Source organism: Arachis hypogaea, chromosome 8 (genome assembly GCF_003086295.3).
Source record: "Arachis hypogaea cultivar Tifrunner chromosome 8, arahy.Tifrunner.gnm2.J5K5, whole genome shotgun sequence".
Lineage (NCBI taxonomy): Eukaryota > Viridiplantae > Streptophyta > Magnoliopsida > Fabales > Fabaceae > Arachis > Arachis hypogaea.
In genome coordinates this window covers 4,668,545-4,689,312 of record NC_092043.1, presented here as the reverse complement: position 1 = coordinate 4,689,312, position 20,768 = coordinate 4,668,545, and the positions used below count along the sequence as shown (strand labels likewise).

At 38.4% G+C, this 20,768-nt stretch overlaps 1 protein-coding gene across 22 annotated transcripts; it reads right to left on the bottom strand.

Annotated features, from left to right (window-relative positions):
- Positions 1-11,331: 11,331 nt before the first annotated feature.
- LOC112705756 (uncharacterized) lies at positions 11,332-16,991 on the bottom strand. Of its 22 annotated transcripts, XM_072200427.1 has the most exons (9): positions 16,904-16,962; positions 16,708-16,792; positions 14,576-14,669; positions 13,416-14,478; positions 12,815-12,875; positions 12,635-12,741; positions 11,978-12,068; positions 11,845-11,892; positions 11,332-11,738 (listed from the first exon to the last, which is right to left on the bottom strand). In XM_072200427.1, the coding sequence occupies exons 4-9, from the start codon at positions 14,420-14,422 to the stop codon at positions 11,679-11,681; spliced, it is 1,374 nt and encodes a 457-aa protein (XP_072056528.1). In that variant the 5' UTR covers positions 14,423-14,478; positions 14,576-14,669; positions 16,708-16,792; positions 16,904-16,962; the 3' UTR covers positions 11,332-11,678. The 22 variants fall into 22 exon arrangements, with proteins under 22 accessions (XP_072056528.1, XP_072056521.1, XP_025612485.1 ...); XM_072200420.1 differs by having other exon boundaries at positions 13,416-14,669; positions 16,900-16,991; XM_025756700.3 differs by having other exon boundaries at positions 11,332-11,765; positions 13,416-14,669; positions 16,900-16,986.
- Positions 16,992-20,768: the final 3,777 nt, after the last annotated feature.

Sequence of the window (20,768 nt, the reverse complement as noted above, 5' to 3'; positions counted from 1 at the left end):
TAATAGAGAAGCTAGGGATCTTTGAGGTGCAAGCTGCAAAAATCTCACTAGAGATGGCAGACAACTCAAGAAAACAAGCTTATGAACTTGTAGAGGATGTTCTGGTAAAAGTTGAAGACCATTACATCCCTGCTGATTTCATAGTCCTAGAGACTGGGAAGTGCATGGATGAATCCATCATCCTTGGCAGACCCTTCCTAGCCACAGCAAAGGCTGTGATTGATGTTGATAGAGGAGAATTGATCATTCAAGTGAATGAAGAATCCTTGGTGTTTAAGGCTCAAGGATATCCCTCTGTCATCATGGAGAGGAAGCATGAAGAGCTTCTCTCAAAACAGAGCCAAACAGAGCCCCCACAGTCAAACTCTAAGTTTGGTGTTGGGAGGCCACAACCAACTTCTAAGTTTGGTGTTGAACCCCCACATTCAAACTCTAAGTTTGGTGTTGGGAGGTTCCAACATTGCTCTGAGCATCTCTGAGGCTCCATGAGAGCCCACTGTCAAGCTATTGACATTAAAGAAGCGCTTGTTGGGAGGCAACCCAATGTTATATTTTATCTATTCTCTTTTGTTATTTTATGTTTTCTGTAGGTTGATGATCATGAGAAGTCACAAAATCAATTGAAAAAGCAAAAACAGAAAGAAAAACAGGAAGAAAAACAGCACACCCTGGAGGAAGAACCTACTGGCGTTTAAACGCCAGTAAGGCTAGCAGATGGGCGTTTAACGCCCAGTTTGGCACCATTCTGGGCGTTTAACGCCAGAAAAGGGCACCAGACTGGCGTTAAACGCCAGAAAAGGGCAAGCACTTGGTGTTAAACGCCAGAAATGGGCACCAGCCCGGCGTTTAATGCCAGAATTGGCTCAAAACACATTTTTGCATGACATTCGGTGCAAGGATGACTTTTCCTTGACACCTCAGGATCTGTGGACCCCACAGGATCCCCACCTACCCTACCACTCTCTCTCTTCTTCACCCATTCACCAATCACCTCAACCCCTCTTCCCCAAAAACCCTTCACCTATCAAATCCCATCTTTCCCTTCACCACTCACATCTATCCTTCATAAAACCCCACCTACCTCACCCTTCAAATTCAAACCACTTTCTCTCCCAAACCCACCCATTCATGACCGAACCATGAGCCCCCCCACTCCTATATAAACCCATCTTCACTCCTTCATTTTCACACAACATAAACACTACTCCTTTCCCCTTTGGCTGAACCACAAAGCCATTTCCATCTCCTCTATTTCTTCTTCTTCTACTCTCTTTTTTCTTCTTTTGCTCGAGGACGAGCAAACCTTTTAAGTTTGGTGTGGTAAAAGCATTGCTTTTTGTTTTTCCATAACCATTTATGGCATCCAAGGCTGGAGAAACCTCTAGAAAGAGGAAAGGGAAGGCAAAAGCTTCCACCTCCGAGTCATGGGAGATGGAGAGATTCATCTCAAGGGTGCATCAAGACTACTTCAATGAAGTTGTGGCCTTGAAGAAGGTGATACCCGAGATCCCTTTCAAACTCAAAAAGGGTCAACTTTGATCAAAGGTTGGACCAAGTCCTCACAGTCATTTGTGAAGAGGGCGCTCAATGGAAGAGAAACTCAAGAAGGAAGCCAATTCAACTAAAAAGGCATGACCTCAAGCCCATCACTAAGAAAAGGATGGAGCAAACAAGAGACCCCTCTCATCATCAAATCCCTGAGATGCCTCAAGGGATGCACTTTCCTCCACAAAACTATTGGGAGCAACTAAACACCTCCCTAAGAGAATTAAGTTCCAACATGGGACAACTAAGGGTGGAGCACCAAGAACATTCCATTCTCCTCCATGAAATTAGAGAAGACCAAAGAATCATGAGAGAGGAGCAACAAAAACAAGGAAGAGACATTGAGGAGCTCAAGCACTCCATAGGATCTTCAAGAAGAAGAACAAGCCGCCATCACTAAGGTGGACCCGTTCTTTAATCTCCTTGTTCTTTATTTTCTGTTTTTCGAAAATTATGCTTATGTTTATCTATGTTTGTGTCTTGTGATCATTAGTGTCTTAGTGTCTATGCCTTAAAGTTATGAATGTCCTATGAATCCATCACCTTTCTTGAATGAAAAATGTTCTTAATTGAAAAAGAAAAGAATTGCATGAATTTTGAATTTTATAACAGTTTAATTATTTTGATGTGGTGGCAATGCTTTTGTTTTCTGAATGTATGCTTAAACAGTGCATATGTCTTTTGAATTTGTGGTTCATGAATGTTGGCTCTTGAAAGAATGATGAAAAAGGAGACATGTTACTGAGGATCTGAAAAATCATAAAAATGATTCTTGAAGCAAGAAAAAGCAGTGAATACAAAAAAAAAATTCGAAAAAAAAAAAGAAAAAGAAAGAAATAAAGTTGTGATCCAAGGCAAAAAGAGTGTGCTTAAGAACCCTGGACACCTCTAATTAGGGACTCTAGAAAAGCTAAGTCACAATCTGAAAAGGTTCACCCAATTATGTGTCTGTGGCATGTATGTATCCGGTGGTAATACTGGAAGACAGAGTGCTTTGGGCCACGGCCGAGACTCAATAAGTAGCTGTGTTCAAGAATCATCATACTTAACTAGGAGAATCAATGACACTATCTAGATTCTGAGTTCCTAAAGAAGCCAATCATTCTGAATTTCAAAGGATAGAGTGAGATGCCAAAACTATTCAGAGGCAAAAAGCTAAAAGCCCCGCTCATCTAATTAATACTGATCTTTATAGATGTTTTTGGAATTCATTGCATATTCTCTTCTTTTTATCTTATTTGATTTTCAGTTGCTTGAGGACAAGCAACAATTTAAGTTTGGTGTTGTGATGAGCGGATAATTTGTACGCTTTTTGGCATTGTTTTTAGTATGTTTTTAGTATGATCTAGTTAGTTTTTAGTATATTTTTATTAGTTTTTAGTTAAAATTCACTTTTCTGGATTTTACTATGAGTTTGTGTGTTTTTCTGTGATTTCAGGTATTTTCTGGCTGAAATTGAGGGACCTGAGCAAAAATCTGATTCAGAGACTAAAAAGGACTGCAGATGCTGTTGGATTCTGACCTCCCTGCACTCTAAGTGGATTTTCTGGAGCTACAGAAGCCCAATTGGCGCGCTCTCAATGGCGTTGGAAAGTATACATCCTGGGCTTTCCAGCAATATATGATAGTCCATACTTTGCTCAAGATTTGATGGCATAAACCGGCGTTTAAAGTCACCCTCAGAATTCCCAGCGTTAAACGCCGGAACTTGCACAAGGATGGGAGTTAAACGCCCAAACTGGCATAAAAGCTGGCGTTTAACTCCAAGAAGAGTCTCTACACGAAAATGCTTCAATGCTCAGCCCAAGCACACACCAAGTGGGCCCGGAAGTGGATTTTTATGTCATTTACTCATCTCTGTACACCCTAGGTTACTAGTTTTCTATATATAGGACCTTTTACTATTGTATTATCATCTTCGGATCTTTGGAATCTTTTGTTCTTTAGATCTTTTGATCACTTTGGGAGGCTGGCCATTCGGCCATGCCTAGACCTTGTTCTTATGTATTTTCAACGGTGGAGTTTCTACACACCATAGATTAAGGTGTGGAGCTCTGCTGTACCTCGAGTATTAATGCAATTACTATTGTTCTTCTATTCAATTCCGCTTGTTCTTGTTCTAAGATATCACTTGTTCTTCAACTTGATGAATGTGATGATCCGTGACACTCATCATCATTCTCACCTATGAACGTGTGCCTAACAACCACCTCCGTTCTACCTTAGATTGGGTGAATATCTCTTGGATTCCTGATACACGATGCATGGTTGATCGCCTGACAACCGAGCGCTCGCCTGACAACCGAGCCAGCCATTCCGTGAGATCAGAGTCTTCGTGGTATAGGCTAGAACTGATGGCGGCATTCAAGAGAATCCGGAAGGTCTAACCTTGTCTGTGGTATTCTGAGTAGGATTCAATGATTGAATGACTGTGACGAGCTTCAAACTCCTGAAGGCGGGGCGTTAGTGACAGACACAAAAGAATCACTGGATTCTATTCCGGCCTTATTGAGAACCGACAGATGGATAGCCGTGCCGTGACAGGGTGCGTTGAACATTTCCACTGAGAGGATGGGAGGTAGCCACTGACAACGGTGAAACCCTTGCATAAGCTTGCCATGGAAAGGAGTAAGAAGGATTGGATGAAGACAGTAGGAAAGCAGAGAGACGGAAGGGACCAAGCATCTTCATACGCTTATCTGAAATTCCCACCAATGAATTACATAAGTATCTCTATCTTTATCTTTATGTTTTATTCGTATATCACCCATATCCATTTGAGTCTGCCTGACTAAGATTTACAAGGTGACCATAGCTTGCTTCATACCAACAATCTCTATGGGATCGACCCTTACTCGCGTAAGGTTTATTACTTGGACGACCCAGTACACTTGCTGGTTAGTTGTGCGAAGTTGTGTTTATGCCATGGTGTTGAACACCAAGTTTTTGGATTATTTGAGTTGTAGGGATCACAATTTCGTCCACCAAGTAGCTTCACGACGGCTATGGCCTTATTTTCAAACACACACAATAAAGGTACGAACGAACCAGCCCATGAAGCAGATCCTTCAGAAGACAGACATTGCGGGCAGAATGGTTCAATGGGCGATAGAGCTCTCCGAGTTTGACCTAAAGTACGAAATTCGGATGGCAATAAAAGCCCAATACCTCACCGACTTCATAGCAGAATACGCAGGAGATCAAGAGGAAAAATCCACTACATGGGAGTTATACGTAGATGGATCTTCCAACAAGGTTGGAAGCAGTGCAGGCATAATACTGGTCAGCGAAGGGGGAACGCAAATAGAAGTCTCCCTCAAGTTCAAGTTCCCAGCTTCCAACAATCAGGCAGAATATGAAGCCTTGATTGCAGGGTTAAAATTGGCAGAAGAAGTCGGTGCAACCAAAGTAATGATATTCAGCGACTCTCAGGTGGTGACTTCCCAAATAAATGGAGAATATCAGGCCAAAGATCCCAATATAAAAAGGTACTTAGACAAAACCCTGGAGCATCTTAGGTGCTTTGAAGAGACCGAGATTAAGCATATAACTCGAGACCTCAATAGCAGGGCAGACGCCCTCTCCAAGCTTGCAAGTACCAAACCAGGAGGGAACAACAGAAGCCTAATCCAAGAAACTCTCCCAGAATCCTCTGTGGTCAAAACAGAGGATGTTCAAGATGTCCTTGAAGTCACCGGATTAGACCTCGGGTGGATGAAGCCCTTAGTCGAATACCTAAAATTCGACATCCTCCCCAAAGAGGAAAAAGAGGCCAAAAAGATCCGGAGATAAGCACAAAACTACACTCTGGTGAAAAATATCCTCTATAAAAGGAGAATATCAATATCACTACTAAAGTGCATCCCGACCTCATGGACAACCGAGGTGCTAGAGGAGGTTCACAATGGAATATGTAGAAACCATCTTGGGGCTAGGTCGTTAGCCAGAAAAATAATCCGAGCTGGATTCTACTGGCCGACCTTGCAAAGAGATTCCACAGAATTTGTGAAAAAGTGCCAACCATGTCAAATGCACACAAACTTCCATATAGCTCCCCCAAGGAGCTCATTGGTATAACTTCCCCATGGCCTTTCACAAAATGGGGGTTGGACTTGCTAGGACCATTCCCCCAAGTTCCGGGGCAAGTAAAATACCTAATAGTGGGAGTGGATTATTTCACAAAGTGGATAGAAGCAAAACCATTGGCCACCATCACCGCTCAGAGAAGTTGGAGGTTCCTCTACAGAATCATTATCACTAGGTACGGAGTACCTCACTCCATCACTACCGATAATGGCACTCAGTTCACTGACTCAACCTTCAAAAACCTAGTAGCTAGCATGAAGATCAAACATCAGTTTACATCGGTAGAACATCCACAAGCAAATGGACAAACTGAGGCAGCAAACAAGGTCATACTGGCAGGATTGAAGAAAAGGTTGCAGAACGCAAAGGGAGCCTGGGCCGAAGAGCTCCCACAAGTACTTTGGGCTTATCGGACCACACCTCAGTCCGCCACAGGGAAAACATCCTTCTGACTTGCTTATGGCATAGAAGCCATGATACCAGTCGAAATCAACGAGCAAAGTCCAAGGGTGAGCTTCTACGACGAGGTTGAAAATATACGGGGGCACAAAGAAGAACTTGAGCTACTCTCCGAAGTCCGAGAATAAGCCCAAATTAAAGAAGCATCATTGAAACAAAGGATGACAAACTGATATAACAAAAAGGTCATTCGAAGAAGCTTCACCCCAGACGATTTGGTCTTGATCAGAAACGACATAGGAGTCAACAAGTCTGAGGAAGGAAAGCTTGCTGCCAATTGGAAAGGACCATACAAAATTAAAGAGGTCTTAGGAAAAGGCTACTATAAAGTGACCGAATTAAACGGCACCGAGCTACCTAAGTCGTGGCATGCTTGTAACATGAAAAGGTATTATAGTTAAAAGCGAACTCCACTCCCTGATGTACTCTTTTCCCAACTTCATGGTTTTTTCCCAAAGAAAGGGTTTTCCTGAAGAAGGGTTTTTAACGAGGCATCAAAGTGGGGACTAGGAGGCAACAGAATTGTCAAAACCCTTAGTAGAAAAAAAGTACCTTTACAAATAAATAAAGATCTTTTTCCATATCTCTTTACAAATTCCTTTTCATGTTTTCACTCTCTCTACGAAACGCACCGACTTAAGCTCGACAAAACGTGAAAATCCCATGAACCGACCTAGATGGTCGTCATGATAAAACGACAAGGTAAAAGTCGGTGTAAAGAGGTTATAAAAGCAGATCATGTAATAACTCGGAGGCTAGCCGACTTATGAGTAGGAGAACCCGAGAAGAAACGAAATGTGTCGCAAAAATAACCTAAGTTACGGAAACTCAATAAAGAAGAATTGAGTACGAGGAATATCAAAAAGAGATAAGAAAATCCATTGAAAAACCAAAGGCAAAAACTGTCCCCAAGTCTTAAGAAAAGTTCAGGATAACTTAGACAAAGGACAGTCGGCCAAGGTAAAAGATTTTCCAAAAAACAAAGGGTTTTTCAACAAAAAAAAAGGATCAAAATAAGGTTTCCTCAAAACCTAAAGAGAAAGCTTGCAGGCCAACGTAAATATAACCTAGAATCCTTATCCAAAAAAAGAGTATTTTTAATTTTATTTTCGGCCGTAAAGGGCCAAGAAAATGTTAGAGTACCAACAACCACAACAAAAACAATAAATATGAAAATTGTTTAAAAAATGGGGGACCCACAGGCCGAGCCCCCATATAGCCATCACATAAATCAGTTGGAAGAAGGAAGGTCACCACAACCAAGAGGAAGATCATCGCCAGAGCTAGGAGGAGCAATCGGATCACCATCAGGATCAGGGGGAGAAGTCAGAGCAGCACCAACAGAGGACGGGGAAGGAGGATCGGAACCCTTCTCGGAAGCCTTCAAGGAACTCGGGGCATCTCCCGGTCGGGTAGGGGATTCTATTATCCTCTGACCCCGAGTCTTCAGCTCGGATTCGGACACAGGTCGGGGAGGGAAAACAATAGCCCCATCAACCACGACCTTATCAAGATTTAAAGGAGAGGGATCCAGGTCGGGAGCAATAACCCCGACTTGTTCCTTAAAGATCCTCCACGCCTCCTCGGCTCCTTCAGCGATAGAGTCCTCCAGCTCCACGTAGGCATCCCGAGCTCTCACCAAATCCTTTTTCACCTCCACAAGGTCCTGGAACAAGCTCAAATAGCTCTGCACCGCTTTCTCCCTCAGACCCTCTGTCATGGTACACCGGCCCATCAATTTATTCTCCTCCTCCCGGAGACTATCCCTCTCCTCCTTCAACTCGGCGACCTCCTTCTTCAACCTCTTCTCAGCTTCTTGATATAAAAGAATCCTCCCCTCTACCTCCTCAACCCTCAGGGATGAGCCCAAAGAACTGAGGGTAGTCTTCTCAAAAATATCCAGAAGCTTAGTGCACACCCCCACCGCCCTAACACTCCCTTGAACCAAAAGATTAAGGTAGTTTCGAACGGAAGCATCATCCACACTTATACGAATATGAGGATAGATGTAATTCCGAACAAACTGAGGTGCATCAGACTTAGCCTCACCTTCAAAAGAAGAGCTAGACCCTGAAGTCTTGCGCTTCTTCAGCTCTAGCTCAGGGGAAGATCGAGGAGGAGGGGAAGGAAGAGAAGAGGCGGAAGAGGATATGACAATAGGTCGGGAGGGGGTCCCCAGGTTGTGAGGAGGAGGATGAGGGGGAGGAGGAGGAGGGCCAGCAACCCTGACACCGCCAACCCTGGCGTAGAACCTCGCCTTGGCCTCCTGCACTCTCTGGTAAGATTCTTTGGAATTCTTCTTTGCCATCTCTGCAAGAACCGTTAGATAATAAAGTCAGTAAACAAGTCGGAGATAAACAACTCAGATGATCACCCGACAAATAGGACGCTACCTAATTGGGCCTGAAAAAAGGTCGGAGACCCCTGGAAGAACGTTTTCGTATCCAGATAAGGGGCTCTCCCCCATACTTCTCGGAGGAACCCCACAATGGCCACCTCCACCTCGTCTAAATCGTCCAAGTTATATTTTTCACAAGGAAAGGCCTCCAGCCAGTACAAGGGAAAGTGGGGAGAAGAATTTTGGTCCAGAAAGAAAGGGTGGTGACCCTCAACAGATCGCACTTTAAAAAAGAATTTTTTGAAATCTTGAAAAGATTCGTCAAAAAGGGTGAAAACTCTCCAGCCTTGTATGGCCTGGAAAGACACCCATTGTTGTTTGTTATTTTGCCCACTAAAGGGCTTAGTCATGTGAAAGAGAAAAAAGAAAATCCTCAAAGAAGTCGAAAAATCTAGTGCATGACTGATGAATTGATAAATTTTCAAAAAACCTCAAGAGTTGGGGTGAAGCGGGTAGGGGCTATCCGGCAATGAGATAAAACAACAATCTCAAAGTCAGAAAAAGGAAGAAGAACGCCCAAACGGGTGAAAAAACTCTCATACATAAAAATAAAATGAGGGTCTTCCTCAGAAGCTCTTCCAAAACAAACCCGGTCTTCCGGACCCGGGGCTATCAGTTCATATCTCGACTCATCCTCATCAGAAGCACAAATCCTATGGTGCGTACGAAGATCGGTAATATAGTCAGTATCCACAAGGGGTTCTTCCCCAAGAACAGTAACATCTACCCATTGAGTGAGGGATTCTATAGAAGACATCTTTTTCTAAAAAGAAAATGATCCCGAAACCTACAAAGGGGCAAAAAAAAAGGATAAAAAACAGGGTTTGTAAAGGGCATGGGGTTAGATCCTTAACAAAACAGAATCACTAAACCTACGGTCAACACTCCTCTCAAAACAAAAAACATGCAAATAAAAGCATTTGTAAAAGAGGATAAGAGAAAAAACTGACATTTACTTTCGAAGGATCAGAGGCAGTCGATCAAAGAGAAAAAGAAGCTTTCTTTCAGTGCAAAGCGCGTAAGTAAGTTTTCAGAAACGAAACAAGGGAGGAAGAAGAAAAGTATTTATAAGCATGTTACGGCATAAAGGTAAAACGACACAACCATTTAAGAGTTGCACCGTTACCAATGTCACCGCCCCCGTGCGTAAATGCTCAAACCTCTAAGAGACGCGACGTTTGATTAGACGCGACGGTTAAGGAAATTTAAATCATGTCGGCTCCTGAAAATCACGTCGGTTCTTCAACAAGTCGGCTACAACCCCGAGCTGTATACTCGAGCCCAACTCATAAAAGGGCTTGGACTCGAGTAGGGGCACTGTTCATACCCTAGCCCAACACTAAGGCCCAGGATCAAATAAGACAAAGAGGCCCAATCCGAAGATTGGCCTCCTCTCGCGACCGACTTCCACCGAAGAGGTCGGTTTCTACACAAACTCCACTAAAAGGAAGTCGGGAGTCAGATTAGCTGGCAGATAACACTTATTCAAATAAGTAACTGCCCTTAAAATCTCTCAACCTACTTCCAGGAGTCAAATCTTAACCTCCCTAAGATAAAGGGACGATTATCCTCCTTAAAAGGTGGAACCACTCCAACGGTGGTTATGGGTTCACCACTATAAGTACACTGACAACCCTCAGGTATCGCTAAGTTCCCATACTCTCTAAACCTGCTGAGATCCTTACTAACTTAGGCATCGGAGTGTCTTTGCAGGTACAACTCCCTTCTCCTTCCTTCGAGCACAAGTCGGACGGAGGCCTCACGCGCGGGATCTAGCTTGAAGGCCTTCTTTTTAAGACGATTGGGCCAACTGTGCAAGTCCAGTCCATCAACCTTCGGTTACCCAACGTAACAACTTATATTAAAAGTAATTTATAAATAACTTATTTTAGATTTGATTTTTTAGTCCTAAAAATACTTATTTTAAAAGAATAGTAATAAAAAAGTTTTATTATAAGAGTCACTTTTCTTAACTTCTATGTAAGTACTTAAATAGTCTTTTAAAAAGTTATAAGTTGTGTTTTAAAAATTATATAAAATATTAATGCCATAACTTTTTATAAGTTAAAAGTTAGAAAAAAAATTACTTATAGAACTATCTATATTGGCCCTTAATGCAATTAACTATTCAAATTTACCATTTTATGAACGTATATTAAAAGTAGGTGTACCTGTTACTAAGAAATATAAATCAATTTACTGGAGTTTGCATAAACATGATTCTAAGATTCAACATTACCTTTCAAATTCTAAAAGAGACAATTTCCATTGGTTGTGTCATTTGCAAGGATCGCTCTCAACATAGTTGCGTTGAACTTACCCAAGTCGGATTTTACACATGAAGAACCATATGTTACTTTGTCAATGATTAAATCTAAATTAGATTTGAGAGTGTTGATTCAAAATAACACATACATATCTTCTTCAACCACAATAAATATTGTATACTTCTAAAACATACGTTAGACTTTAACTCATTAATTATGCTGTATAAAAAATTTCGTTGTTATATCATTTTTTTCAATAATTAATCATTATGTTTGCAATAAATAATTCAAAAAATTACTTAAATAGCTATCTACATTCGTTTTTCTTCCAAATTAACCTAGACATTTATTAATTCGCTTTTTGAAATTGCAACAAGTGTTGGCAACTTCAGCCTCATGCATCATTCTCTATTAATATTTTAATTATTCGATTCCTATCTTTATGTCGAGTTTTAGAAACACTATATACTCGAACATATTTTTTCCTTTAATTGAAAAGTTTGTTTTAAACTATATAAACCAATAATGTGCCAATAGCCCACCACAGTCGAACATAAAAACAACAATACATATAACTGACATACTTAATCGTACAATGGAATTATCTTAAACAATTAATGTATATGATCATTCTCATTGGCAAACATCCTGACACAAAATAAAGGCCAACAATTGCTTTCCAATATGTTCATACAACATTTCTTTAAGTTGAATATATTTTTTCCCATGCACGGGTTACTACGCTAGTAAACACATTCAGCGTGATCAATCAACGTTAGTACTTGATAGTAGTCCACAGTAGGTAAAGAAGGCTGAACATTTGTTTTGGTTGGAATGCATGGCCATATGGATTTGTAAACCAAATTTTACAATTGCTTGAGGACAAAAAGCATAAGCTATCATCAATATACTACTGTACATCTTCAATCACCACTGCTATTGCAATCTGATTTTCTCTGTTTGGCAGTAAGTTGAGGCCTTAGCTGTATGGCATATACGTGAGTGAGAATCTAAGCCATGAGATCGAAACTATTAATTAATCAAGAAATTCCTTTGACATAAAATTATCAAAACACAGTTTAAACGTACCATTTCTATATACTTAAGCTGCTTTAGAACTTGATCTGTTTCGAGCTCCTGCAGCAAATCAATAAGCAAAGCTCCAGAAATCAGAAATTGCTGCGGCAAAGAATGTAATATGAAGGGTTAGAATGTATTTCACCTGGGGTACGGCACAATCAGCATGATATGGATCCCAATGGATACCACAGAAGCACTCCCAATCATCAGCTTGAACTTCAAAAAGTGGAGCTCTGCCAACAAATGCTTTAGCTAGGTTAAGACGTTTCAAGCACAATTTCCTAGACTTATTCACACACTTATTTTAAGCTGATCCAAATTATCATACTATATCCTATGGTGACGATGATAATAATGAACAAGACTTTTATATTTCTTCCACTATTAGATGAAACTTGAGTTTTACAATGAAACAAAACCAAATAATCTGTTGCCAGTTTAGGCATGCAAATTTTAATGTTTTTCAGATAACAAAGGATGATGATGTCCCCATTGCCTACACAAACCCCAGGACCCAAGAAATAAATATGCATAAAGTTTAAATTACACCATTCTACAACAATTTTCTTTTCTTTTCTTTATAAAGAAAACTCTAGGTGAGACCGATAGAAAACTTGGATCTAAATGGCCACTCTAAACATTTGGCTTATTACAAAACATAAAAGCATCATTTGATCTTAGTAGTTGACCCTCCCAAAAGAACCTAATGAGAAACGCTTCGATGTTGTTGAGAAAGGAAAAAATTTGATAAGACTGTCCCACAAAATAACTGCATAGAAAATTTCTACATGAGACGTACCTGCGCCATTTTCCACACACAGTCCCATTGTCTCTATTTATAATCTCCTGACACTGAAGCCAATTTCCTATGGAACCAAGTCTAGTTGGATTTCTTCGATTCTCTTCCTGAAAATGTGAAATGCATTTCAATCACACAAGTTTGAATGAAGATCATAAAATAAATAAAGAAAATCCTTGCCTGCAGTGTTGAAAACTCCGAATGATTTATTTCCAACGGTTCAGGAAGTTCATCTTCATCACTACAAGAAACAATAAAATGATGTCGGTGACAATATAATAATAGAAAAATATGGCTAAAACAGACTTTAATGAACAATGATTATGGATAGAGACAAACCAGACATGTCCATTGAAAATAAGAAAACCTCACAAAAAGAGTGCAAAAGAAAGTGAGGCACCTCAATTCCTGATGAAGAAACCAAATAACACAACTAATCTTATGAAGGCAAACCATGCAACAACACATAACAATCCCTTTGTTTACCAAGTAGTGATGTACTACTCTGCATTGTTGCCTTGTTTTTCCCTACTTTTACTCATGGTCAAGTCTAGTTCTGTCATATTATTATATGTTGTAGTACAAAGCATAACAACAACACACACTGATAACTGAACTGGTTAAAATGGATAAGCAAAATAGAATTGGGTTTGGCCAAGCATGAAATAAAATAAAGTCAGTAAAATAAAGTCAGTAAAGGCAATGTAAGAAACACTTAAGTAACAATCAATGGATCTCATGGAAACGCTTTAAGAACATTTGTGATTAAAACTTAAGATACCTTCCCTGAGGACCTAACCAACCAAGTACTTCAGCTTGAAAACCTTTACCAACCCGCACCTTGGTTGTATATGGCTCAGTTTCTCTCAGCATCAACAGTATGGGATTCAATTCTGCCTTAACAGAAGCAGTTCTACATTTACCCAGTTCATTGTGAATACCTGGTGATTTGATTATTGTCTCTCTGAGAATTTTGTGACTTTTTGTAAGACATGAATGGCAAAACCACTCATCGGTTGGTAATTTTTTAAAACGTGGGTTATAGCAAGTTGGATGATATGCATCTTCGCAATGATCACATAGAAGCATGTTCAATGAACTGTCCAACCTACCACATGTTTTGCACAATCTGGAACAGCAGATATTACCAGCAGTAACAACAGTTTCCAAAGAGGCAGCATTATCTGCAAAACAATCTCCTCTAAGACCATAGCTTCTTAGAATATTCATGCAAGAATCTTTTTCTCTCTTTGCTTCCCTTGTAACATCCAAAACTATTGCACTGGATGAGGAGCATTCACCAGGTTCATCAATTTCAGTTTCTACTGAATCTGAAACAAGTTCCATATTTGATTTTGAAGAAGAGCAACTATCATTTACACTGTCAATTCCTAAACTTTTCTGAATGTTATCTTTAACTACCCCATCCAACAGCACAGAAGAAACAACAAGATTTCTTATCATTTCAGAATGGTCTTTAACTTGGAAACTACCTGGCCGATCCTCAGCTGATGATAAACGCACAGAAGAACTTATGACTGACCGGCAATTGGAAAGAGGAGCATTTAGCCCCTTACGTAGCTTTTTTCTCCTGTATACCATGTTAGGTGCAGTATTATCAGTCATGATACTAGCAGTTGATGGCTGACCTAAGCCACTTAGACAGTTCGAGTTGCAGGGATTATCAGCATTCCTTCTATCCTCTTTCGTTTGTTCAGCTTTTCCACACCAGTTAAGAGGGTAGTTGCTGCATTTCATGTATGCCTGCCAAGTTTGACCACTAGGCATCCGGTCACAAAGAATATCTTTTCCATCATCAGTTACATAACATGAACCAGCCTCAACTGAACTTAGAAGGGAACTTTGTATTAGCATTATCACCTGGATCAATTTCAAAACAAAATTGTTGTATAATGCTATAGAGGACCAAAGATAAACAACCCAAGAAATTGCAGTTCCATGTTTCGAACTCAAGGCTACTGCCCTGTTGGAAGCATGTCAGTCAACCTCATCCACTCAACACATTGAAGGCTACCTGATTTAAAAATCACAAAAAGACCATAAAGAAAAGATAGGAAACAAGTATAAAGAGGGCCAATACAATTGCACTCATAACTAACTAGAAACATCACTATCTTTAGACATAAAACAGAACTTATGATGACTCAAACCCAGCTAAGTTTCCGTTTCCCTAAATAACCAGTCATAGGTAGCATGCCAATAACTAATCTTCAGTTTGAACACTTAAATGAAATGAAGCCCTTAGTTTGATTTACATTAATCACCATATTTGAACTAGACCAACAAGTTTGAATCCTAGTTGTTGTTAAATATTTTATATTTTATTCAACCTGTTTCAGAAGAAATAATACTTGATTGTGGTCCATTCCTGTTGTTCCAAACTGCAACTAACAAAACCACATTCGTCTCTCTAATTCCAACCAGCTAAACACATAAATGTCAATCCTAAATACAGCTTAGGGCAGATTTCAAAATTTGGTAACCTTCAAATAACTTAGCCAACTAGATTCTCGTTGATGCAACAAGAAGATTCACAGAATATGCAACCGCCATAATTGATGTATATAGTATTTATAATACCATTCATATGCTATGGCCAAAAGTTTTTCAGTGGAGTGGAAGTGATAGAAATACGGAAATAGAAACAGGATAGACGGGAAGTTAATTTCCTTGTTTGGATATTTAAACACAAAAAAGCAGTGAACTCTCCTCCCCTTGTGAGGATGCAAAAGAACAAGGCACTGCCCTGCTTAAAGGGGCCTTTAAGGGAATTTCCCTTCCTTTAAAACCTATCAAAATAGGGTCTGCTGTCAATTTTCCCCGTCTCCCTCCACCACCTAACAAGATGATGGAAGAATTTATGGAGAGAACAACCTTTATAACATTATGCACAAATATTCCTCTCACGAAGACTTTTGGGACTGAATTAGACCCATTTAATTTTGAGATGGTATCATTATGTGCCATCCACATGTTTCCAACCTTGCAACCTTCACATTCAGATGTTTAGTCTTGGGCCATGAGAGGTGTGCGTGAGAGTCCATGCTGCTTGACTAAGGGTATGACCAATATTGCTTTTAGTTTGAGCAACCTTTAGGATTGACTTAGACACACTCAATTTAACATATTTTAATTGTAGCTACACTATAAATTGTCCTCCTTAAATACAACATGACCAAGCATTTAATTTGGCAAGGAACAAACTAAATCTGTCCTGCTTAAATACATAACAAAATGGAAGGAAGATAGTGAGTAGTTGAAAATTGCTTGGCCAGATAAGAGACTAACATTAGTAGTTGATGAAGTTTCCTTTCCCCGTAAAATGTAGTAACTTTTGGAAAATTAGCAACTTGAACTAGGTTATGTAAGTTATGATCCTTAGGGCAGGTCCATTTCGTAATATCACACAGAATAGGACCGCTGAGTTCATCGACTAATTTATAGCTTAACAAGCCAAATACAGAATACTATTACTCCAGAGATGAATGGATTCATATTTCATTAAAGCAAGTAATTACAATCCATGCCAATAAAAGCTTCCTCCAGGGCATGGAATAAATTTGTAACCTAATACCTCTTTACTCCGAGACCAATTATAAGAACAGGTGTTCTCTTACCGATAAAAGTATTCGAAAGCAGAAGTAAATCACAGCTTATTGAATTATGAAAAAGGGGATGAACTATGTAGTTATGGCTTACAAAGAAAGATTAATGTAGATGTAAGACAAAGCCCTATAGGTCTCAGAAGCATTAACATTCCAAAATTCTTCTTTACGGAGTAGCAAATTTAGAGCGATCCCAAGTATCAAGTCATTCAATAACCAATTTTAGAGTGATCCCAAGTATCAAGTCATTCAATAACCAAATTTAGGGCTTCAAGCAAATTTAATGGCCTGGGCATCTCCAAAGGGAAACAATCACAAGCAATTCAAACCGACAAGAAATGAAATCTATGGCCATAGAGAGCAGACAGCATTTTTCAAGAAAACAGAAACACTAAAACGTCAAAAAGTTATCCGAGAGATTAGAAGACAAGAGAAACGAAGCATTACCTAATCGGACCAATATGAAGATAGGAACTAGGAAGAAATTGCTTGCTTTTATTAAGTTGAAGCTTTGAGACCTCGGAAAATAGACCTGTTATTATTTAGAACAAGAACAAACAACAAAAGAAATTAGACTTAAACTTTCGATTCCTTTCCTTTGCATCATCGCTTTGTATTATAGCATCAAACCTTACGTACTCACAAGTAATAACACTCCCCTCCGTTCCCCTTTCTTCCGCCTACAAAGCTAACGGCTTATTTGGATAAGGAAAAGTATAGGGTATCAACATATTAACTGTCAATTTCTGCCAACTCTTATTTATAATTGTGTTTTATGGAAGTGTGTTTGTAGATGTGTCTAATAATTAATATATTTTAAATACATATATAAAGAGATACATCTAAAAAATATATCTATAAAGATACTTCTATTAAACACAGTTATAAAAAAGACATTTTTATTAGACACATCCACGAACACACTTCCATAAAACACAATTATAAATAAAAGTTGGCAGAAGTTGGCAGATATGCTGTTGGTAACGTAGCGGAACCGTTTGGATAAATTTATAAGAAAAGTTTTTTTTGAGTTATTTATTTTTTTAAAGATTTTATAAAAAGTAATGTTTGAATATTTTATGCAAAAAATTTTTTGTTTATTAATTATATTTAAATATAATAATATAAAAATATTTTTTTATTTATTTATTATATAAAAAATATTTTTTAAAAAAATGTGAATCACAGCTTTTTAAACAAGATTTTTTTAGTATATTTATTTTTATTACTAAAAATTTGTTAAATATATTAAAAAATAAAAAAAATTATTAAAATTTTTTTTTATCAAAATAATAATGCTCAAATAAGTATTAAAAGTTTAAAATTGATTCCCAATTAGATGCACGAAAGCCTCACGATATTTAATTATATATATATGCTCTGTGAATGAATCACTGTGGTGGACAAATCTAGAAATTCACCTTTCTGGCCATGTGCTTGATAAAATTTTAATAGTAAGAGTCAAAGCATTAAAAAAATAAAAAAATATTTTTTGATTTAAAAACAAATGTTTTCAACATAATAAATTAATAAAAATTATTTTATATTATTTTATTTAAACATAATTGTTAAATAAAAAGATATTTTTATATGAGATATCTAAATCATGATTCTAAAAATCAGACCAAAATGGTCAGTTCGACTAAATTAACTGAAAACTGATCTCCTGTTTAATTCGATGGAGCTCAGAAATTGCTGGACAAAAAATTAGTGTATAAATTGACCGAACCGACAGTTAATTGGTGAACCGACAAAATTAGTTTGGTTTTTTGGAGGATTTTTTATTCGGATCAGGTGCCTCAGAATGGCATCGTTTTGCATTTTTTATTAGCATTCTAAGTTTGGCAAAGGAAAGGGGAGAATGGGAGGAACATGACAACAAGAGAGAAGATGAATTACAAGGTTGTAAAGTTCCTTTTCCTCTCATTTGTTTTCAGCACTTCAAATTGCATGATTTTCTTTACCTTCTCTGTATGCATGTGTGGTATGAATAAGCATAGCCTAAATTTTGATTTGCAACATGCTGCTGTGACATTATGACTACCAACTTGAGTTTTGTGAATTCAAAAGCAATAAAGTATCATGATCATAAACAAACAAGGAATTAAAGAAGAACTTAGCATGTGCATACAAGTAGTGGAAAGGTAGTATGATTAATTGTTGCTCAATTGCATTAGATTTTATTTAATTGAAGTTTTCATCTAGTACATTTTGTGAAATCTTTTGAAATTATGAAAACCTTGAAAAAGCAAATGCAATTAAAGGCAAGAAAAGAAAAAGGGGAAAGAATGAGAAAGCTAAAGGCTCTGAGTACCAATGACAACTTCATTATTAAGTACGTGTGGTGTTTATGTATCAAGCAAAAAGCTTGAAAACAAAACACTTAGAGCCAAGGTTAGACTCAAACCATGAACATTAGAGTCAAGGTTAGGCTCAAAGTGCAAATGCACTCCCTCAAAGCTCAAGGTTCTGAGCATCAATGATTAGAGAGTGAAGAAAAGAAACAAATGAGCTTAATGAAGTCCTCTAATTGAATGCTTGTGGTGCTTATGTATCAAGTGGTAATACTTGAAAACAAAGCATTTAGAGTCGTAGTTTTGTTATCAACTCATGGGGCAAAGCACCCAAAAGGAGAAGCTAATAAGAAAATCAAAAGCTTTCTTCAAGGAAGAAGTATAAGGAAAAGATTTCATAAATTGAGTTAGATAGAAGCATCAATCATTTATATTTCTTTTGTAATTGTGGCATGCATAGAAAACTGGCCAACCATGAACATTAACTTGCTATTTTTCTTACCTTGAACTGTCAATTTTTATTGCATGATTCTTTTCTTGCTTGGGGACAAGCAAGGTTTAAGTTTGGTGTTGTGATGACATATCATCATGTCATGTTTTTCTATGCTTTTTCTTACAAAAAATTGATGATTTGTGCTTAAATATTGAATGCTTTTGTGCTTAAATGGTATATTTTCTTGATCTTTTGATTTTATAAATTTTGTAGGAAATAAGTGAAAAAAGAAGCAAAAAGAGCACACAATAAGCTAAAAAAAAAAAAAGAATTTTGGACACGCTTTGAAGATTGAGCACGCTTTGGAACATTAAGCCACTCTTTTAAAAGCGTGGCCCATGACCATGATAATGCCAAGGAATGAACGCTAATGGCATTACTAATTAATGCTGATACATGCATTAAAAATTTATGCCATGCATTATCATAGAGGCATGCATTTAACTAAGAATGAATTAAATGAATGCATGCTACGTTGGCTTAACTAGTATCATTGGCTTATTCATTAAATAAATGCCACGGCCAATGAAAGTATGCAAGCATTTAATCATTTATGCTAAGTGATAATGAACGTAATGCATTGGCATTAATTAATAAATGCATGTATGATTATCAAATGCCAATGGATAAATAAATGAACACTAGCGTTCATTAGGAAATGAGCGTTATATTCACAAGCAAGGAAGCGCGCACAAGGAAGCGCTGCGCTCTCTTCACCAACCGAGCGCTACAAATTCAAGGAAGAGCGCTAAGTTAACTTGGTTAACTTTATCGGGACTTGGCACAAGAAAATGCAAGGGTAAATGTTTGCTAGTGGAAGTCACAAGATTCGAATCCATGAGCCAAGGGAAAAAAGGAGCACTGATCCAAAGAAAAATGAGCCAAAAGGGGCTCAACAAAGTTTGAACCCAGGACATGGAGGACCCAAGAGGAGCGCTACTCTTCAAAGAGTTTTTCCAAAATGCTCCCAGCAAACCTCGAAGCTGGGGACCTCACCAACGCAACAAAGGAGTTGCGCTCTCTCCATTCACCGAGTGCTATTGTTTGACACGGACAAGGAGCTGGGACGCACCAAACTTGGCAAGGCCAAGGCCCAGGGAGCGCTGCACTCTTTGTGATAACCGAGCGCTACCCTGATGCTTGGTCCAAGGAGCTTATCATGCAGATTGGAAGGTTCCCACCCACCAAACCAATTAAACCAAGGCCATCCGGATCCACTCTTCCTCAAATCCAATGCAAGCAAAGCCCAATTAACATCACTCAAAGGTACAAGGATCAGTTAGCTTAGGAATTTATTTTAATTGTAATTTGTTTTAATTTATTTTTATTTTGTAAAAAAATCTATATAAGGCATCATTCTCATTTTTTAAAGAAGGTTGGCTCCACTAGGGAGCAGTAGGAGTAGAGAGCTCTCTCTTTTAGTTTTCCTTTTTGAATTTGAATTTTCGATTGGGATTGAAGGAATTTTGTTTCATTCTTGATCTGAAACTTCTCTTTGTTCTTCTTCTGCATAATCTTAGTGAATTTAGAATTGAATCTGAGTTTTCATTTACTGCTTCTATCTTTCTTTCTTCTGCAAATTGTTTTCTGCTGAATCAAGGAAGGAATTGAGATCTAGACTTGTTTTCTAGTCTCATTGATCCCCTGAGATCTTCACTTATCTTTTTGGATTTCACAATTGAGTTGAGTTTTCTTGCTGTTTTGAATTTTTTCAAGCAATT